Here is an 18,556-nt window from a genome sequence, read left to right as displayed (position 1 = left end):
AAATTACATTTAGGACAATTATAGCTATACACACACCCGGAGGACATATAAGGGCACAAACGATCTTTAAACTTGAATAATGACCCAATGGTAACAGGATTAATGGGAATCAAATGAACCTTAATAGCTCCAAACTTATTTTGGATATGTTGGGAAAATGTTTTCCTAAAAGTATCATCTAATAAAAAAGGGAACTGAGCATAAAAATTCAATTTAGGAACATTAAAATTTGTAATTCTTAGGGAGAAGTACTTGTCTAAAAGCAAGCGTTTTTTAAGACTCTTTTAAGCTTGGCTGTGCAGGACACAGCCTTTATTTTCAATGGTAAGTTATACAAGCAAGTTGATGGCATTGCGATGGGGAGTCCTCTCAGTCCCACTTTTGCCAACATTTTTATGTGCACCCTGGAGGAGCAATTCTTAGATGACTGTCCCTTAGCCTGCCGCCCCCTTTTCTATGTAAGGTATGTTGATGATACCTTTGCCCTTTTTAGACGTAATTATGATGCTGATTCCTTTCTTGAGTTTATAAATGTACAACATTCCAACGTTAAGTTTACCTTGGAAAAAGAAAATGAAAATCAGCTTTCTTTTTTAGACGTCCTTGTTTTAAGACAAAACAATTTTTTTAACACCATGATTTTTAGGAAAAGAACGTTCACGGGCTTAGGGTCAAATTTTTATAGTTTCTGTTCTTTTAATTTTAAAATTAATTCTGTTTTTACTCTCCTCCACAGGGCTCTTACGCTAACTTCTGATTGGTTTCTGTTCCAAGATGAGATCGCCTTTTTATGCAAATATTTTAAAGAAAACTGCTTCCCATCTGAACTGGTCTTTAAGACACTTCGCTTGCTTTTAGACAAGTACTTCTCCCTAAGAATTACAAATTTTAATGTTCCTAAATTGAATGTTTATGCTAAGTTCCCTTTTTTATTAGATGATACTTTTAGGAAAGCATAAACTACTTTAGCTGGACCAAAAGAACTTTTAGCAAGGTTGATTGTCAGCCCGACTTTTTGCAGGCGTTGAAAGAGTTCTTCCAAGGTACGAAGATGTTCCTCCCAGGTCTTGCTGGCAATCACAAGGTCATCGAGATATGCAAAGACATCTTTAAGACCTCTAGTTATCTCTGCCATCATGCGCTGGAACGTTGCAGGTGCATTACAGAGTCCAAAGGGCATTACTAAGTAAGAAAAGAGACTAAAAGGCATTATGAACGAAGAGATTTTCTTTGCTTTATCAGTCAGTGATACCTGATAATATCCTTTTAGTAAATCGATTTGAGTTAAGAATTTGGCATTACCAATATTATCTAGAATGTCATTAACCCTAAGAAGTGGATAGGAATCTTTAACAGTCACTTTATTTAATTTCCTATAATCAGTGCAAAGTCTGAATTGCCCATTAGATTTGGGGACAAATATACATGGTGAAACCCAAGGCGATGTACTGAGTTCTGCTAAATTATTGTCTAATAAATACTAAACTTCCCTTTTCAATGTTTCTAGTTTAACTCCTGTGGCTCTAAAGAAAGGTTGACGGATTGGAGTGGTATTTGGTTCAAACATTATGTCATGGTGGACAGTAGAGCTACACTTAGGAATATCAGTACTAATGTCTGGAAACTTTAGTAAGAGTCTTGTCAATGCTTGTTTTGTTAGGTACATTTAGGTGAGAAAGATAAGCATCTAAAGATTTTAAAATTTAACTATTAGAAAAATCCTTAAATAATAAAATGAAATTGGTTTCATCACCATCAGAAGATTCATCATCTGAAGTCAGGTTAAGTACCTTTGTTTCCTCTGTATTAGCTTTGGTTATCACTAAAGCAATATTAAGACTCGCCATTTTGAGTGGAGTGATATAGTGTTTAAGGAGGTTTACATAAACTAACTGAGTTGGTCGTTTTCTGTCTGGAGTGCTGATTATGTAGTTTACTTTAGAGGTCCTACGAAGTATCTTATAAGGTCCAGCATATTTTTCTCGTAAGGGAGCTCCAGGAATAGGATGGTGCACTAAAACTTGGTCGTCAGTTTTGAACTCTTTCAGTTTTGCCTTCTTATTGTATATGTGTTGCATCTTCTGCTGAGAAAAAACTAAATTAGTAGCAGCAATATCATAAATGTAAGTAAATTTCTTTTTTAAAGCTTTTAGATACTGGTAAATATTCGTAGTTTCTTCTGGCTTCCTCTGCAAAATATTCTCCTTTACTGAACTTAATATAGTTCTTGGTTTTCGACCGAACAAGAGCTCAAATGGAGATACCCCTGTGGAATCATATGGTGTACAGCTAAGTACATACATGAGAAGATCGAGGTCCTCATCCCAGTGCTGTGATGTTTTACTAGATGTTCTAGTGATTACCTGGGAGATTTTACCTGGCTTATTGGAGAGCTCATCTTTGATTACTACCTCAGGTGTTGTTGCATCACAGAACCTGCAAATGCTGCCTGCTTATTATTTTATTTTTTCTTATTTATTTTCTTTTACTCTTTTCTTTTATTTTATTTTATCATTTTAATTTTTTAGCAATTGGATTTAGGAATCTGCATTTCTATTGTATATTCTCCAAGTGAAATGTTTATTCTAAAAACAGTGTCTCATGCAAATACATAAGTAAAGGAAAAGAAATTAGGGATGATGGCACAATAAATCTTGCCTTGTTCTGTTTATGATGTCTTGATTTTTCCTTTCTTTGTTAAAATATGTCAAGCTTTGACATTGTGTGCTTATTTTCTGTCCTTTATAAATATAAATATAAAACAGCTGGGTGGTTACATTTTTTCATTTTTACCTTTGGAGTATCCTTCCAGTTATTTTAATATCCAAGGTACATTACATTTTCAACAGTGTATTGCATGTCACTGGGATAATTTTTATTCCTGCTCTTTATAAAAGGATTGTCTAAGGCAAGAATGTTAGCACAATGGTTTGTAATCTCATGGCAATGATTATCATACAAGCATCATTATTTCATTTTAATTTCATTGTGCTTGATGTTAATCGTATTTGCAAAGGTCAGTTGTCAATAACAAGTTGTTATGAAACCTATTTTGATGCTTATATCTGAATGAAAGAACATATCGTAGTACAAGCACTGATGAGTCTAAAATGTGTCTAGTATCGACTGAAATGAATGACATTTAGAACTTATATATCTGCTACATTCTTTGCTGAATAATTATCTTTCATTTGATGTGCTACTTGACTATGTTATGAGTGAAAGTAAGGACATGGACAACCGCCATATTGAAGTAGCCCAAAATCTTGAAAACCAAAGAGTCAGAAATAGGTCATCCCATCTGGATTTGTTGTAAAACACAATCTGAAGACATACTAAAAATAAAATTGCTTCTAACACGTAAATGTGACCAAGTTAACTTTTTTTAAGCTACAGTTTCCAGCTTCATGTCTATTTTTCGAAAAAGATTTAAAAGTAGAAACAATGTAGAAATAGAAATCAGTTTTACATACAATAACCATATGCTTAATTAAACCTGTCTAGAAGAGGATCTCATCTGCAATTAATACTTTGATCATTCTTTACATTTACAGGTTCCACTAGTCAGAACAACTGGCGCCAGCTAAAAGGACAGACGGTAATTTAAAGAAGAGATACCGCCAGCCTTCATCACTGTACGTGCAAAATAGTAGGCCTATTTATTTTAGATGTACAGTAGTGGACCTTGATTTCTGAGAGACAGAAGTGGCCTTTGTTTAATGAAATACTGTAATAACGGATTTTATTTACTATAAGAATATGACAATGAAATATATTACGTTAGTCCAATGTACAAAAGTACTGGACTTCATTATTGTAAAGCTGTAATAAATTTCTGTAATCAATACAGTTGTAGACTATCACTGAAAGCAAGAAGTAACTAGATTTGTAACTGTGGAAAAAAAATAGTGAAATTTATTGCCGTAAAAAGAAAATACTAGATTTGACTTTTTTTAAAGCTAAGCCTTGGTAAAAAAAAAAATACTCATGGGTAACTCTGATTCCCGCTGTAAACCGTGCAGAAATTGTACTGGTAGTCACAGTAATGTAGGAGACAAGTGTACTTGTTCTTGTAAAAAAAGAGTGACGTGTACATGTAAATGCAATGTTGGTAAAGGGCATGACATTGCACAAAAAGTCTCTGCAGTTGTAGGAGGTACAGCTGTTGGTACAGCAGGCATATTAGTGACTGTGTTGACAGGTGGCGTTGCCCTCCCTATAGTTGGAGGGATGCTTGCAGCAACTGGAATCAGTTCACTCATCCATGGATTAGTGAAGGCAGTGAAACGTGAAAAGATTTGTGGAAAACGCTTTGGGGCTGATGTTGGTGTTGGATTTGTCACTGGCGTCATGGGGGGTGGAAGTGCAGTTGCAACAGAATGTCTTGCTAGTGTTGCAGTATCAAATATTGGTAAAGATATCATCAAAAGAGGAGCAATTAATTTTGGGATTCGGGCAGCCGGCGGAATAGTGTCTTCTGTAACTAGAACAGCTGTGTGCGAAATTGGAGATTGTGCAAAAGGTAATAAAAATTGGAGAGATTATGGAAATGACCCCATGATATGGGTCAAAGCTATTCTTTTCGGGGCTACAGCTGGAACAGATTGCCATACATCGACTATTTCTAAGTTACGATTACCAGCTCAAATTGCCGCCACTCAAATTAATAAAGAAAAAGAAGAGAACAAAAAAACTAATCAGTTGCAGCAACATTTGACTTTGCCAGATATTAGCTCCAATTTCAGATCCAGTGAAAAAAGTCAGGAGTTCATTATGGGGCTTCCAAAAACAACCTTGACCCCAAGCAAAGAAATCTGGGACAAAGTAAAGGAAGACAATGAAAATCCATATGAAATGGTCACATTTGCTGTAATAATTGAGGATCCAGAAAATGAAGGTGTTAGGGTTTCATACATATAATAAAATGCAGATCATGTAGGTTGGTGCTGGGCAGATGCTTAACCGAAAGTATGAAGGGAAAGGCAGTCATACTTTCTTGATTTTACTTTCAACTTTCATCAAGTTGCTTTTAATAGTTATTCCTATTCAATTACTATCGTCAAACGTGGCATGAAGGCATTTGCATCAGCAACAATCATATGGTAAATTAATTTCATATTATTCAGTAAGATAGTTATTTTAAGTAGTGTGGATAGCTTCTGCTGCACTAGATATTATATAGTATTGTAGATATCACTTTTACCCACATAGCAATATGAATATGCATATTTTGTCCTTGTTCATTTTTGTACAAAGGACAAAGCCATACCCATGGGGCTGCACATTTACAAAAAATTGTTTCATCACATACCTATGATTACTGGAATTATTTGTGTGAGCACTACTAATATTCGTTATGTAATGCAGGATGCAAACATAATAAAAATATATGTTTCAGATAAAAATTCTGAGCTTTATTTTCTTCCTTTGTGTCACCACCTTGAAACTATTGAATGCGATGTGTAATGAAAAAAAATAGATAAGAAGATCTGAAAGAATTTTTGCAAGATCATAAACATTACCTCAAGGTAAATCAGGAATTACTGAACCTGATTAAAGATACAGTAGTGCCTCAGGATACAAAATTAATATGTTCAGAAGCTACCTTTTAACCTGATTTTTTCGTATCTAGAACTACGTTTTACATGTAAATTGCCTAATTCGCTCCAAGCCCTACAAAAATACCACAGTAAATTTCATAATAAAGCTAAATTGACCATTAATCAATGAAATACAACAATTTGGACCATTCAATACCTTACCTAACTGTGACTGACCTGTAAGTAAAGTGTATGAGTGTACAGCGTACAAGAAATACTGTACGTACATGTACGTAACTACATAGCAAAATGTGGAACCTTACCTTTCGAGTGAGGCGATGTCTGGAAGTGGCGACAGAGGAGGAGGACAATTGGCAGAAAACATGAACACTTAACTTTATGAAACACATTAAAAAATGGCAGAAAACATTAACATTAAACTTTACGAAACACATTTACAAATGGCAGAAAACATTAACACTTACCTTTACGATGTCGTGGGAGGATTTTTCCCACACCATGATATTAAGAAACGCGAGAATAAGAATACTATTAGTATACATATACACTGTTGTCAGTCTTCTTGCCTGGAGACAGGGGTCGGAGAATGGTACTGTGTCATAGTTGACACGGTGGGTATGAAAACTAATGACCTTTACGCTGCCTGGGAATTAGGGTAGGCCTGTCCTACCTGCTATTACATGATATTCCTTGTGTGTATGGGTCTTACTACTGATGAGGCCAGGTGATGTCTTCCCACTGGGAGGCAATTGAAGTGCATATTTCCATTTTAGGGGTATTGAAGAAAATTCCTGGTACTCAGCGTGTTTCTTTATTACTCAGTAGATCATGCTAAATTTCTCCCAGGCCTAGCTCCTGGACTTGGTTAATTCACCTAGTCTTCGGAACTCCTGGACTAGATCCCTGGACTAGATCCCTGGAAATATACATTTTATTTAATTTTTGATTTCCAGAAATCAATACAAGTGCGTAGTTTAAAACTACAAAAAAAATAACTCTTTATATTGAGACTTCAAAAAAATACAGATTATGGGAATTGCTTTTCCTTCATAATAAGATAAGTATCAAACGTGGAGCAGCCCTGGAATCAATTAATTTACAGTAAGGTGTACATCATTTGATACCCTACTCCACACAGTACTAAATGTTTGTACACAATATATGTCAATGGATAAGGCTACCTGAAAGATTTCTGAGAAAAACTTAAACTAAATTGAGGTAAAATTAGGCTAAGGTGCCTTTTAACAGGATATAGTCTAGCCTAGGCTTCTTCAGAAATCGTTAAGGATAGCCTATGCAAAGTTTACATGGCTGATTTTTGACTAGGTGAAAATAGGCCACAAAGTTAGGTTAGTTTAATGAGGGTACAGGCTAAGTCCTATGTAATTAAGTTTTCCATGAATTTATATACATATATAGCCTAACTATATTTACCAAAAATAGCCATAATTCCTCATTCAAACAGGATTAGTCTAGGGTAGGCCTTCTTAAATAACTGTATAGCCTAGTCTAAGATCATGATTGGCAGCGGAAATTTCCATGAGAGATGCCCTGTAGGACAGCCATTTGGTGGTACCCTTTTGGCACTGGTATTTGCAAACTTTATACAAACCTATACAAACAAAACACTTATAACTACTTTTTTTACGTCTTGCAACCCTATCAAACGCTAAGTTACAACTCAAACTAACACAGAAAAATCTCATGATAACTAATGAACGTGAAGCATCTTTCATGACAATGAAAATTTTCCAAGTTAAGGGGTTGCAATCATGTTTGACTGGGCAGGCAACCCTGCACTTGAATAGTCGTCTGCTATTGTTCTTTCATGATAGTGATCTGTTCCAACTAATGAACTAACGGTAATATCACGACTTTAAAAGCTTACCTTGCAAGGGATAGATAATCATTTGTATTAACAATTTGGCAAAATAGCCAAGATGAAGGATGGACCGGTTGACGTCCTCCTCACATGAAAGCATTCGTGATCCTTACATGGTCTTTTAGTGTTACCAAAAGCAGACGAAAGATTCAGGGCAGCGCTCCCATACTCAGAGTGAGAGAAAAACAAAACAAGGGACTGGCTACACTGCCACGAACTCGTGTCCTCAACAAAACAAAAACATTTCACAGTTCCAATCACTTTTACAATAGTAGTGTAATAATATTAGAGGAGGAGGATGAATCAATTCCTAAATAAATCACTAATAGTTAAAAGAATATTTTTCCCCTTACAACGATGAACTTAAAAATAAATTTCCTTTTTTTTTTTTTTTGCCTTTTTCTGATTTTTAAAATGTTTTTTTTACTTTTTTACTTGACGTTTTTTTAAGAAATTTAAGTTTCTTCACCACTTCCAATTTTCTGTTTTTTCGTATCACTTGGACCTTCTTGTTTGCTTACTACAAAAGGCCTCTTTAAAAAATAGCTACCCAAGGAAGATTGCTTCTGCCTGCTTTTCAAAATGTTCCTGAAATGACTCAGGGAAACGTCTTCAAACTGCGCAAGCATACGACCTGTGTAAGCCTTTTTGGGGTATCTCTTTTCTAAAAATGATTGCACTTTATGAAAAGCAGCTAGAACATCCTTAATTTCTGCCGTTGTCATAGGGTCCTCCTCCTCCTCCTCGTTGCTACTAGATAACTCTTCTTGAACGGCGTTATGTTGCATGGCCTCCAGCTCCTTCAGGTCATCCATCGTAAGCTCCTCTTGGTGCTCCTCGAGAAGGTCATTGATGTCCCACTCGTCGATGACCAGCCCCATGGACTTGCCGAGTGCATCGATCTCATCAAGATCTGGTTGCGAAACAGTTTCAGGATCGTCAACTGTTTCTGGATCTGCATCAGGTTCGCCCACATTGAATCCCTCGAAGTCTCGGGCGGATATGGCATCAGGCCAGAGTTTCCTCCACGAAGAATTCAAAGTTTGCCTTGAAACCTCCTGCCTAGCTTGATCGATGAGTTGGATGCATATCACAATATCGAAATGCTTCTTCCAAAATTCATGCAAGGTGAGGTTTGTGGTGTCGGTGATGTCGAAACATCTCTTGAAAAGATGTTTTGTATACAGCTTCTTGAAGTTCGATATCACTTGCTGGTCCATGGGCTGGAGGAGAGGGGTAATGTTAGGCGGAAGATATAGAACCTTGATAAAAGAATACTCTGCTAGGATATCTTCCTCGAGGCCAGGAGGGTGAGCAGGGGCATTGTACAACAACAGCAATTTCAGAGGGAGGCCCTTCTCTTCCAAGAATTTCTTCACTGTCGGGCCGAAACACAGATTCATCCACTCGGTGAACAAAAGTTTCATTACCCAGGCTTTCATATTAGCCCTCCACATCACTGGAAGTTTCTCCTTTAGCACTTTGTGGGCCTTGAAGGCTCGGGGAGTGTCGGAATGATACACAAGTAGGGGTTTCACTTTACAATCCCCACTAGTGTTAGAACAAAGCACAAGAGTAAGCTTGTCTTTCATAGGCTTATGCCCGGTTAGCTTCTTCTCTTCCTCCGTGATGGACGTCCGATGAGGCATTTTTTTCCAAAAAAGGCCAGTCTCGTCACAGTTGAAGACTTGCTGAAAACTGTAGCCTTCCTTGATTGTCATCTCATCGAACGTCTTTATAAAGGCTTCGGCCGCTTTCGTGTCCGAACTGGCAGCCTCCCCATGCTGCACCACCGAATGAATGCCAGTCCGTTTATGAAATTTATCAAACCAACCCAGAGAAGCCTTGAAGTCTGGGGTTGCCTTCGATGTCCCTTCTCCTGTGTCGTCTTCGGCCTGGGCACTCAGATCACCGAAAATAGCGCTGGCCTTCTGGCAGATTGCCGTCTCGGTTATCGTATCACCAGTGATTTCCTTGTCTTTAATCCATACAAGAAGCAGCCTCTCCATCTCATCATGCACGTGGCTCCTCTTGTTGGAGAAAATTGTCACGCCCTTGGAAGGTGTAACTGCTTTGATGGCTTCCTTCTACTTAAGGATGGTGCCTATCATCAACGGATTCCGGCCATATTCCTTAGCGATCACACTCAACCACATGCCAGCTTCATACATTTTAATTATCTCCATCTTCATCTCCATAGAAAGCATGCTCTTCTTTCCGTGAACTTCAGCAACATTCTTGGGACCCATGGCTAATAACGTAAGTAATTAAGTTCACACACAACACGATAAAGTAACTAACTACAAAGAAAGCGAAATCACTCACACAAATTTATGTTAACAAACGAAATATATGTGAACAAATGAATCCCACGTGTGTACGATAACGCTGATGTAACGAAATGGTCGAAGGACGCTTTTACATAGAGGCATGATGGGACAGATGCTGACCAGCAGGATCTACTGAATTGGCGGCGCGCGAGTTTTAAAATTGTTCTCAGCGGCCCGGGCAAATTTTGGTTTACAGTACATACACCATTTCGCAACTTGAAGTATTTTCGTACATGGAAGCAAAAAAAATCTTTGTCTTTGCTTTCGTAACCTGGATTTTTCATACGTAGGGACTTTCATATGTAGAGGTTCCACTGTAATAAAATCAGTTGTTAGGGTTTCTCCTGTGACCATGTCATCATGCTTTATGACATGGTCATCAAGCATGATGGCTTTGGTTTCCAAAACTGGATGAAACTACTGATCTTCATCTTGCCAGGCAGAATTCACCAAAAATAGAAGCTAAGAAATACTAAAGCTTGCCGGAAGATAGATGGCATGCAGCAGCAAATGAATAATGTAATTCTAAGGAGCCTATCTCAAAGTAAATATGAGAAAAGTTTGCTAAATGATGGCCACAAGTTTATACTTCCCAAGCCTTTGTTTAAGCTTCCTAGAGGTAAACATAGATCTCCCAGGATTATCTTTATATACTGGAGTGGAAGGCACAAGATAATCAGGGAGCAGGTGTTTGAAGGATACAATTATACTTTAAGCACTGTTGTATAAGGTCTAAGTCAAAAGGCAGAAAAGAGAATTATGGATAATTAGGTGCTGCAGTAAAGTAAGCAAAGACAGGAACACACCTAGCTGACTGACCATGTTTCTAATTTTTGTCTCTGTTTTCACCTTCCACCCTCCCTCTGAACTCCTAGCTGAAACCTATTGCAGTTGGCTAACCAAGTGTCTAATTACCTGCTTAAATTAGCTGGCAGAGGTACGATGTGTTTTCGAGGAAACTTTGTCCTTTATCAGTCCTTATCACCCAGGATTGGACTCGGGACCTCTTGCTGTCACAGTGAGCATAGTGCAGTCGGGGCAAGATTCCATTTACCCCCTGCGTTCACTAGACACACTAAATGGCAAAGTTGGTTTTGTTTATGAAGTAGAAACTTTCAAAAATATGAAGGAATTCCCTATTCTCAAAGTCAAGCCATATTGGTGGAGACGTCTACCTACCAGTTAACTAATTACCTGATAAAGAAAAAAGTTTAAGAACAAACTATGACGAGACTCATGATTTTATACGTGATTTTTTCAGATTACATAAGACGTTGTATCAGAGGGAAATTGTATAACGTAATATCATCATACAATTGGTTTGGCCTTAGAGACTACATACGAAATGGAGGAGGAGGACGGGGTGGGGCGAGGAGTGCCGGAAGAGGGAGGAGATGTTTGGAAGGTAGAGACGATGAACTATCACAGCATGTATAGCTTTTTATCCTAACTCCTAAACCTTTTGATGTTAGTTCTGATTTCCCACTGAAACGATAAATATGTAGCTGGAATGACTGCAAATAATATGGATACAATTTCTGCAAATTCATATTGATAAAGACAACCTATTCTTATACACGAAACGATTGGTTGATTACAATTATGGTATAAATTCGTCTACTGACATATGCAGTGAGGCTCATCACCTGTTTTGTGTAATCCAACTTTTTTTCTATTGAGTATTGTAAGGGAAATATTTATACTCTGGACAATAGATGGCATTAGTGGCTAAGCAGTCAGTTGCTTCTCATGTTGGTGAACTATGAGGTCCTTGTTAAGGGAACTCTATTGGGAGAAGTGTGTTTTGGGAATTGTGTGTTCTGGTTGACAAGGCGACAACCCCACCTGGCCTAATTTACACAGTAAGTAAAAGGAGTTTTATTAAATGTAAGGAGGTAATATCAAAATTGTGGGTATTTCAGTTACGAATATTATGAGAATTAAATTGTAAATGCAGGGTTTCTTGTCTAAATTGAAATGTAATGTCAATATTAAATTGATATTTCCTTTTTGGTAGCTATGTATCTTAATTAAATCCTCAACTCGAGTTTCATCACCTGAGGCATTTCTTCGCTTACACTTTTATATGAATTTACCTTTAAAAAAATATTTCAGAGAACTTTTCGTCCTCTGAGCAATAGGATAATTTATTCGCTTTGTGGAGCTTTCCTTCCGTAATAATTTTGGCCTCATTAGGTGGCTCTTGCAGCTGGCTCTTGCAGCTTTGGTAACTTTTCTTTGGCACAAATGCCGCTGATTCACAAGACATGGCATTACTTTGGACGCCAGAAATTTTGCATGAGTGGCCAACTTATTGCCCATAACCATACATGTCGTCATGGTGCTGATTTGGTGGTCATTCCAAGTAGAGACCACGCTAATATGGGAAAGATATCAATAAAAATAACAAAGAGTTATTGATGACTAAATCATTCATAAGTGTTCGTCTGGTGTTTCTTTTGGTGTTTCAATGTCCTTTTTTTTCTTCCTTTTCAGCATTTAGGCAGACTATTCTTTAGAGGCTTTCTTTAAATGAGTTACTTACCTTTCTTTTTATGTAATCAATTTCTAGACATCTTGGTTATCACTAACATTATCTAATACGTTTATCTTAAAAGCAAGATTGTTAATTTCGATTCTAATTATAATGATCATAATAGAAACAACATTGACAATAATAAGTGAAAAAATATAAAAGTATTCCAATTTCAGTTTAGTGGACACACTGGGGATATATATTTTTATTTTAGAAATAAATTCCTCTGAGCTATCAGTCAGTGTAGTTCAGGAACGTTGGCTATGGAGGTTCTCAGAGGGCTGAACGCCAATGAGCAATAAGGGCTTTGCTACATGAGCTTTACTGACCATATAGACATGTGTCTAACAACCTCAGCCCTAAAATTATTGCTTTGAAACTTGAGGGTCTGCAAAGCTGGGACAAGATTTGTTTATATAGGATATATGAATTATAAAATCTAACATATAAATTGTTAACTACTACATGCATGCACACACACCCATGCATATATATATTTACACAAACACAGACACACACATATATATGTTTCAAGGTTCCAATTGACCCTGTTTAATAAAAAGGAGAGAAATAACCAACAAGTAACGTAACCTACCTTTGCGTCCATCATGAACTGGCAACTTTGCAACTAAATCAAGTAATTAGATCTAGACTAAACCCAAACTCTGAGATACAAAAATAGAATCTTTATTTCGTCAAAAAAGAACTAACATGAAAAGCAAGGAAAATTAATTGTAACCAGAAAACATGGAATACAGTCTCACACTACCCCTTTATATAATGAAAATTACGTTCAATCACTATTTCTATTTTCCCCAAAACTAAAAGACAAAGTGTCAGTCAGAGAATTCATGTAGTGACATTCGAATCCATATGTAAAAGAAACCACAATTATTCAGAAATAAAATAAAAAAAATTTTACCCAACATGAAAAAGTAAAATGTTTTTTTTCACTGTTTCGGCTTCTCTCAGGGCACCTGCAAATGTTTTATGGCTTAACAAAGTCTTTTACCTTTTCGATGGATCATCTGCACTGTCCTTCTGGACCTCGTTTGACTTCGTGTGATCTATCTTTCTAGAATAGCCGCTTTCTGCTCATGGCACCTTATATTACACTTTGAGAAGCTCTAGTGTTTGCACACACAAACTAAATTGCTCTTGAAGCTTTTCCACAACACATTCCAATTTGTTCACGACAAAGTCTCTTGCACCCTAATTTTAACTATTATTGTTTTTCCGTGTCACTTGACATGCTAGGCTGGCACTAGTCCCAAGTTCCACATAATTTATTCTGGCGTTGGTGTCCTCCTACCCCGTTGGCTACATCCGAATTTGACTGGCCCAGCTACGCCCATTGTGACCATCATTATCGCCACCATAATGGCGATCACTGGAAATGTGCAAGTGTAGGTGGAACTTTTACCACCTCGTGGTTCCCATGTAGGTGATCCATAAACACCCTTCTTGATGAAGTGTAGATTCATCGTCTTCCAATGGAGGAACCAAAACTGCCTCCTATGTTGCTGAACTCCCATACAAGTGCTTCCTGCACCTTCATTGTAGAAGTATCGTAGATCCCTGGTTAGCTCCAGAAATTATCCTGAGACGACTCCACACAAGCCATCTAAGATTTTCGGTCCCTGTAGTAATAGTGATCTGTAATCTCGTCACTCATGGTGAAGACCATACATCTGGTGTAGTAGATTCTTAAGTTGTTTTCCATCGTGTGTCCGTGTTTCATCATGAACTAATTCTGATACCCTGACAAGTCTACGCAAGTCTATGTATTTTAAAAAGAAATTCCTAATTTCACACTCATTTCTGTCATGAACTAACACACCCAACCTCATAGTCAATTACCAAGAACTGAAATTCCTCATTAAAATAGACATGGTCTCTATCCACTGACCCCTTTAGAAAAATACTGAAAAAAGCTTTTATCACTAACTGACAACTCAACAATTAACCCCATATCTGGTAAGTACACCAAACAAAACTCCGTATATGCAACTACTCCCCATTTATATGTTACATATCAAAAACAAAAAGTCTACTACCCCTCTAAAAATAACACACCACCTCCCAAAAAACAATGTAAAAAAAAACACTAATACTACTTAATTCTAGTTGCCGATGCCCCCTAATAAAAATTGATTCAAACTCTTTTACCATATTACCAAACATAGTTTGCATCACACAGAAATTACCGCCACAAACAAACAGTATCGGTCCATGCATAGCCCCATTAGATTCCTCTCAACAGAGCATCTTCTAAAATGCCAGAAAGAAGAAAACCCCAATGAATATCCAAATCTAGAGGAAAACATCAACAATAGTCTCATTCAGATACCTTTCAACGTCGTCAGCACCAAATGAACTGTTTATTCCCGAAATTTGCAAACAGCCACATTTCTCTGTCCAACTAACTTAACCTCATAAACCCCAAAATCACCATTAACTACAAATTAAATCCTCACCTAAACCTAAAAATCTCATTAGCCCTCACAAATACCACAAAACCTCATTAATCCTCAAAAAGAAATTCTTGATAACCTCTGATCAGCACCATTACCAAAAAATGTCTACCCCCATTATATAACCACCAATATAAAGCACCCTGACTCAGGCTAAATACACAAAGCCACTTAATACCACCAAAATATATAACAACAAAGAAAACCACCTCTACAGGATATAACCTCAGAAAATGGCTAACCACAAAACAACATCCACAAATCCTTAAAGTAACACTGGCGAATATAACCTTACAAAACCACAAACCGCCAGAAAACATAGAACACAAAACCACAATGAACAAAACCACCACCAAAAACTATAATAACACCATGAGCCAGTACCACTGTAAAGAAAAAAAAAACCATAATACCACAATGAATCAGAACCACCGCAAAAAACAATAATACCACAATCACCACTTCCATTGGTTCATAAAACCTACAGATCACTACCAAAAATCATCATCAACAAAAGATCATCACCACCAAAAATCAAACTATACCACAACATTTACCCTCATATAACACCATAGGATATAAACTTTTATTCTCCAGAAAACTCCCCTAATATCTCTCAACTCCACAGTAATTTCCCACATTATTTCACCCAAATTATTTCATCATCACAACAATTACCACAATATTTATGCTGAATCGCCGCAGTAGCACATAATAAGAAAAATAGTAAAAGAAAGAAAAAAAATATTGTTAAACAAGACTGAGTAACAAAAACATAAACCTCCACATTTCATCATCCATTTTGTGGAACAGAGAGGGAAATCAAAAGGCATAATCGCCCAATTTCACCTTGTTTACCATTTTCCCGTCTTCTTCATCTTATAAACTGTCTCTTAAATCCCGCCTAGAAATGAAACACAAGTGGGAAAATTGTTAACACAATAAAAAAAATTGAAATTAATACTAAACACTTACATCTTCATTAAGCAACGATATGAGAGACCTAAACACACTGAGGCTGTCTGTTTATTGCATTAGGGCATAATTATATCTAATCACACATGCGACCACAGATTTCTATAAAACTCCCGACGATCTTCATGTAAGAGCAATCGATCACCTAATCTCTAAACCCCCCCAACACTGCCTTAGAAGGCTGAGTTCTCGTTGAACAGAGTCCAGCCCAAAACGCATCTCAGAGAATGAGTGCCAATGACTAACTATAATCCCTTTTCCTAACATCTACATTGTTTCCTAATTCCTGTGCACCCCTCCAGTCTCTCCAGAAACGTAATAAATTGACCTAATTGCCTTCCCCGACTGCTACCATCTGTTACAATGGTGTAATTGACCATATTTAATAAAAAGGAGAGAAATCACTACCTGGTAACGTAACCTACCTTGGCGTCCAACATGAACTGGCAACTTTGCAGCTAAATCAAGTAATTAGATCTAGACTAAAAACACACTCTGAGATACAAAAATAGAATCGTCATTTCCCCAAAGAGAACTAACATGAAAAACTAGGGAAATTAATTCGAAATCCCAAAAACATGAAATACAATCTCTACCAGTAATGACCATCTTAAAAATGTCACACACTACCTCTTTATATAAAGACACATCAGTTTAATCATTATTTCTATTTTCCACAAACCTTAAAGGTAAAGTTTCAGTCAAAGAATTCATTTTATGTAGTGACATTTGAATCGATCTGTAAAAGAAACCACAATTATCAGAAGAAAAAAAATTGTCACACATGAAATGAAAATGTATAATATGTGTGCGTTTTTTTTTATTTATTTATTTTTTTTTACTGCACAGCTTCTCTCAGGGCACCTGCAAACCGGTTACAGCTTAAAACGTCTTTTACCTTTTTGATGGATCTTCTGCACTGCCCTTCCAGGCCTCGTTTAACTTCGTGTGATCAATACTTCTAGAATAGCCGCTTCCCGCTCAAGGCACCTTATATTACACTTAGAAAGGCTCTAGTGTTCGCACACACGAACAAACTAAATTGTTGTTGGAAAGTTTGGAGCAAGAGCAGACATTATATATATATATATATATATATATATATATATATATATATATATATATATATATATATATATATATATATATATATATATATATATATATATATATATATATATATATATATATATATATATATATATATATATATATATATATATATATATATATATACATTGTGACCAAGTGCCAAGTATCTGGTTACTACACTTACCAATCGTAAAATAACATGAACTTTCATCACAGATAAAATATGACTGAATACTCTAAAAGCTTATTAATCATACAAGAAAATCAGACTAAGTTCATTAAAACAGGTGTGAGGTAATCTTATATGTAGTTAAATTAAAGGGCATCACTCCATCAACAACTTTTAAAAGTCTAAGTATTACCCTGGTTCCAAAAGTCTAAGTACTGCCCTGGTTCCAAAAGTCTAAGTATTTCCCTGTTTCTAACTCACTTCAATTAAATTGAAGGAAACCAGCTCAATTACCACTCTATATTTCTACCTAAACAAAATTAAATATACTGGTGAAAAATAAACTCATTATTAAACTCAAAATTTATAAGCGAAATTCACAATCTCAGGGAAATTTACAAGTACTTGAAAAAAAACACATTTAATTAATTATGGAATTAATTATTAAGTAAAATTAAATCAAAATTAATTTATCACAAAAATCTAGAAGATTAATTACTCCAAAAAATTAAATTCTTCAAGTAAATTTGAAACTATTAGCAACAATTAAAATTTGAAAAGAATTCAAAGTAAAGCAAATTAATTCACAAGTGTTACCCTCAATTAAATATGCAATGATTAATTAATGAAAACAATTAAGTTAATCAAACAAATTGTGAAGGCAAAACAAAACACACAGTGAATAAGAAGATTAAATTCACCAACAAAATGAGAAAAATAAGAAATGGTAACACACACACAAAAAAACACTTCTAAAGAATAAAACACAGATTCCAGAAATAAGTATAGTATTCCAAAAAGGCGCCGGTTTTACAATTTATTACACTTGGCCTTTCTTCCAGAGTTGGGAGAACACTTTTGATGTGGATTTTATTGTACTCTTTAATAATCTTAGTACATAACGTAATATTGTATGTATATATATCATATATATATATAGATATATATATAATATATAATATATATATATATATATATTATATATATATATATATATATATATCTATATATATATATATATATATATATAGATATATATATATATATATATATATAGTATATATATATGTATATATAATATATATATAATATATAATATATATATACACACATACATATACTAATAAATTATTAAAGAGTACAATAAAATCCACATCAAAAGTGTTCTCCCAACTCTGGAAGAAAGGCCAAGTGTAATAATAAATTGTAAAAAAAAAAAAAATCATACTAAACGTTAAACAATACAAGTACATAAGTATATCTAATTAAAAATACATTAAAACATAAGTATAATAAATGATTTTTTCAGAATACAATATCTGAAAAAAAAAATGTTAGAAGTGATGTGGATATTAAATGTTAATTATGGATCATTTCTTTTCATTTCTGTCAGTATCCCTTGTATCTTTATGATAATGAAATGCCTCGCTAATAGTGACTACTATTATCAGCAGATTTACAAATGAAAGAAATGGTGCTATCTGTTTCGTATACAAGTAATAGTCATCAACATAATTCAAGGTCTCAAGTTCCTTTA

The 18,556-nt window shown here is 35.6% G+C and overlaps 1 protein-coding gene and 1 long non-coding RNA gene across 7 annotated transcripts in view; one reads left to right on the top strand and one right to left on the bottom strand.

Moving 5' to 3' along the window:
• Positions 1 to 5,405, top strand: part of LOC135216826 (uncharacterized) — a 15,717-nt gene extending 10,312 nt beyond the window's left edge. For 4 of the 6 annotated variants that reach the window (XM_064252367.1, XM_064252361.1, XM_064252345.1 and 1 more), the window contains one exon: positions 3,555 to 5,405. In XM_064252367.1, the coding sequence (XP_064108437.1) occupies positions 3,988 to 4,920 (933 nt within the window). In that variant the 5' untranslated portion in view covers positions 3,555 to 3,987 and the 3' untranslated portion in view covers positions 4,921 to 5,405. Of the gene's footprint in view, positions 1 to 1,021; positions 1,187 to 3,554 lie in introns of all 6 variants that reach the window. The other 2 variants (XM_064252353.1, XM_064252338.1) reach the window with 2 other exon arrangements.
• Positions 5,406 to 6,356: 951 nt separating this feature from the next.
• LOC135216860 (uncharacterized) lies at positions 6,357 to 7,640 on the bottom strand. Its single transcript, XR_010314947.1, has 2 exons — positions 7,450 to 7,640; positions 6,357 to 6,477 (listed from the first exon to the last, which is right to left on the bottom strand). It is a non-coding gene; the product is annotated as an uncharacterized LOC135216860 (long non-coding RNA).
• Positions 7,641 to 18,556: the final 10,916 nt, after the last annotated feature.

Source organism: Macrobrachium nipponense, chromosome 19 (assembly GCF_015104395.2).
Source record: "Macrobrachium nipponense isolate FS-2020 chromosome 19, ASM1510439v2, whole genome shotgun sequence".
Classification (NCBI taxonomy): Eukaryota; Metazoa; Arthropoda; class Malacostraca; order Decapoda; family Palaemonidae; genus Macrobrachium; species Macrobrachium nipponense.
The sequence above is the reverse complement of the archived record's forward strand: the minus strand, read 5'-3'. Positions and strand labels throughout refer to the sequence as shown.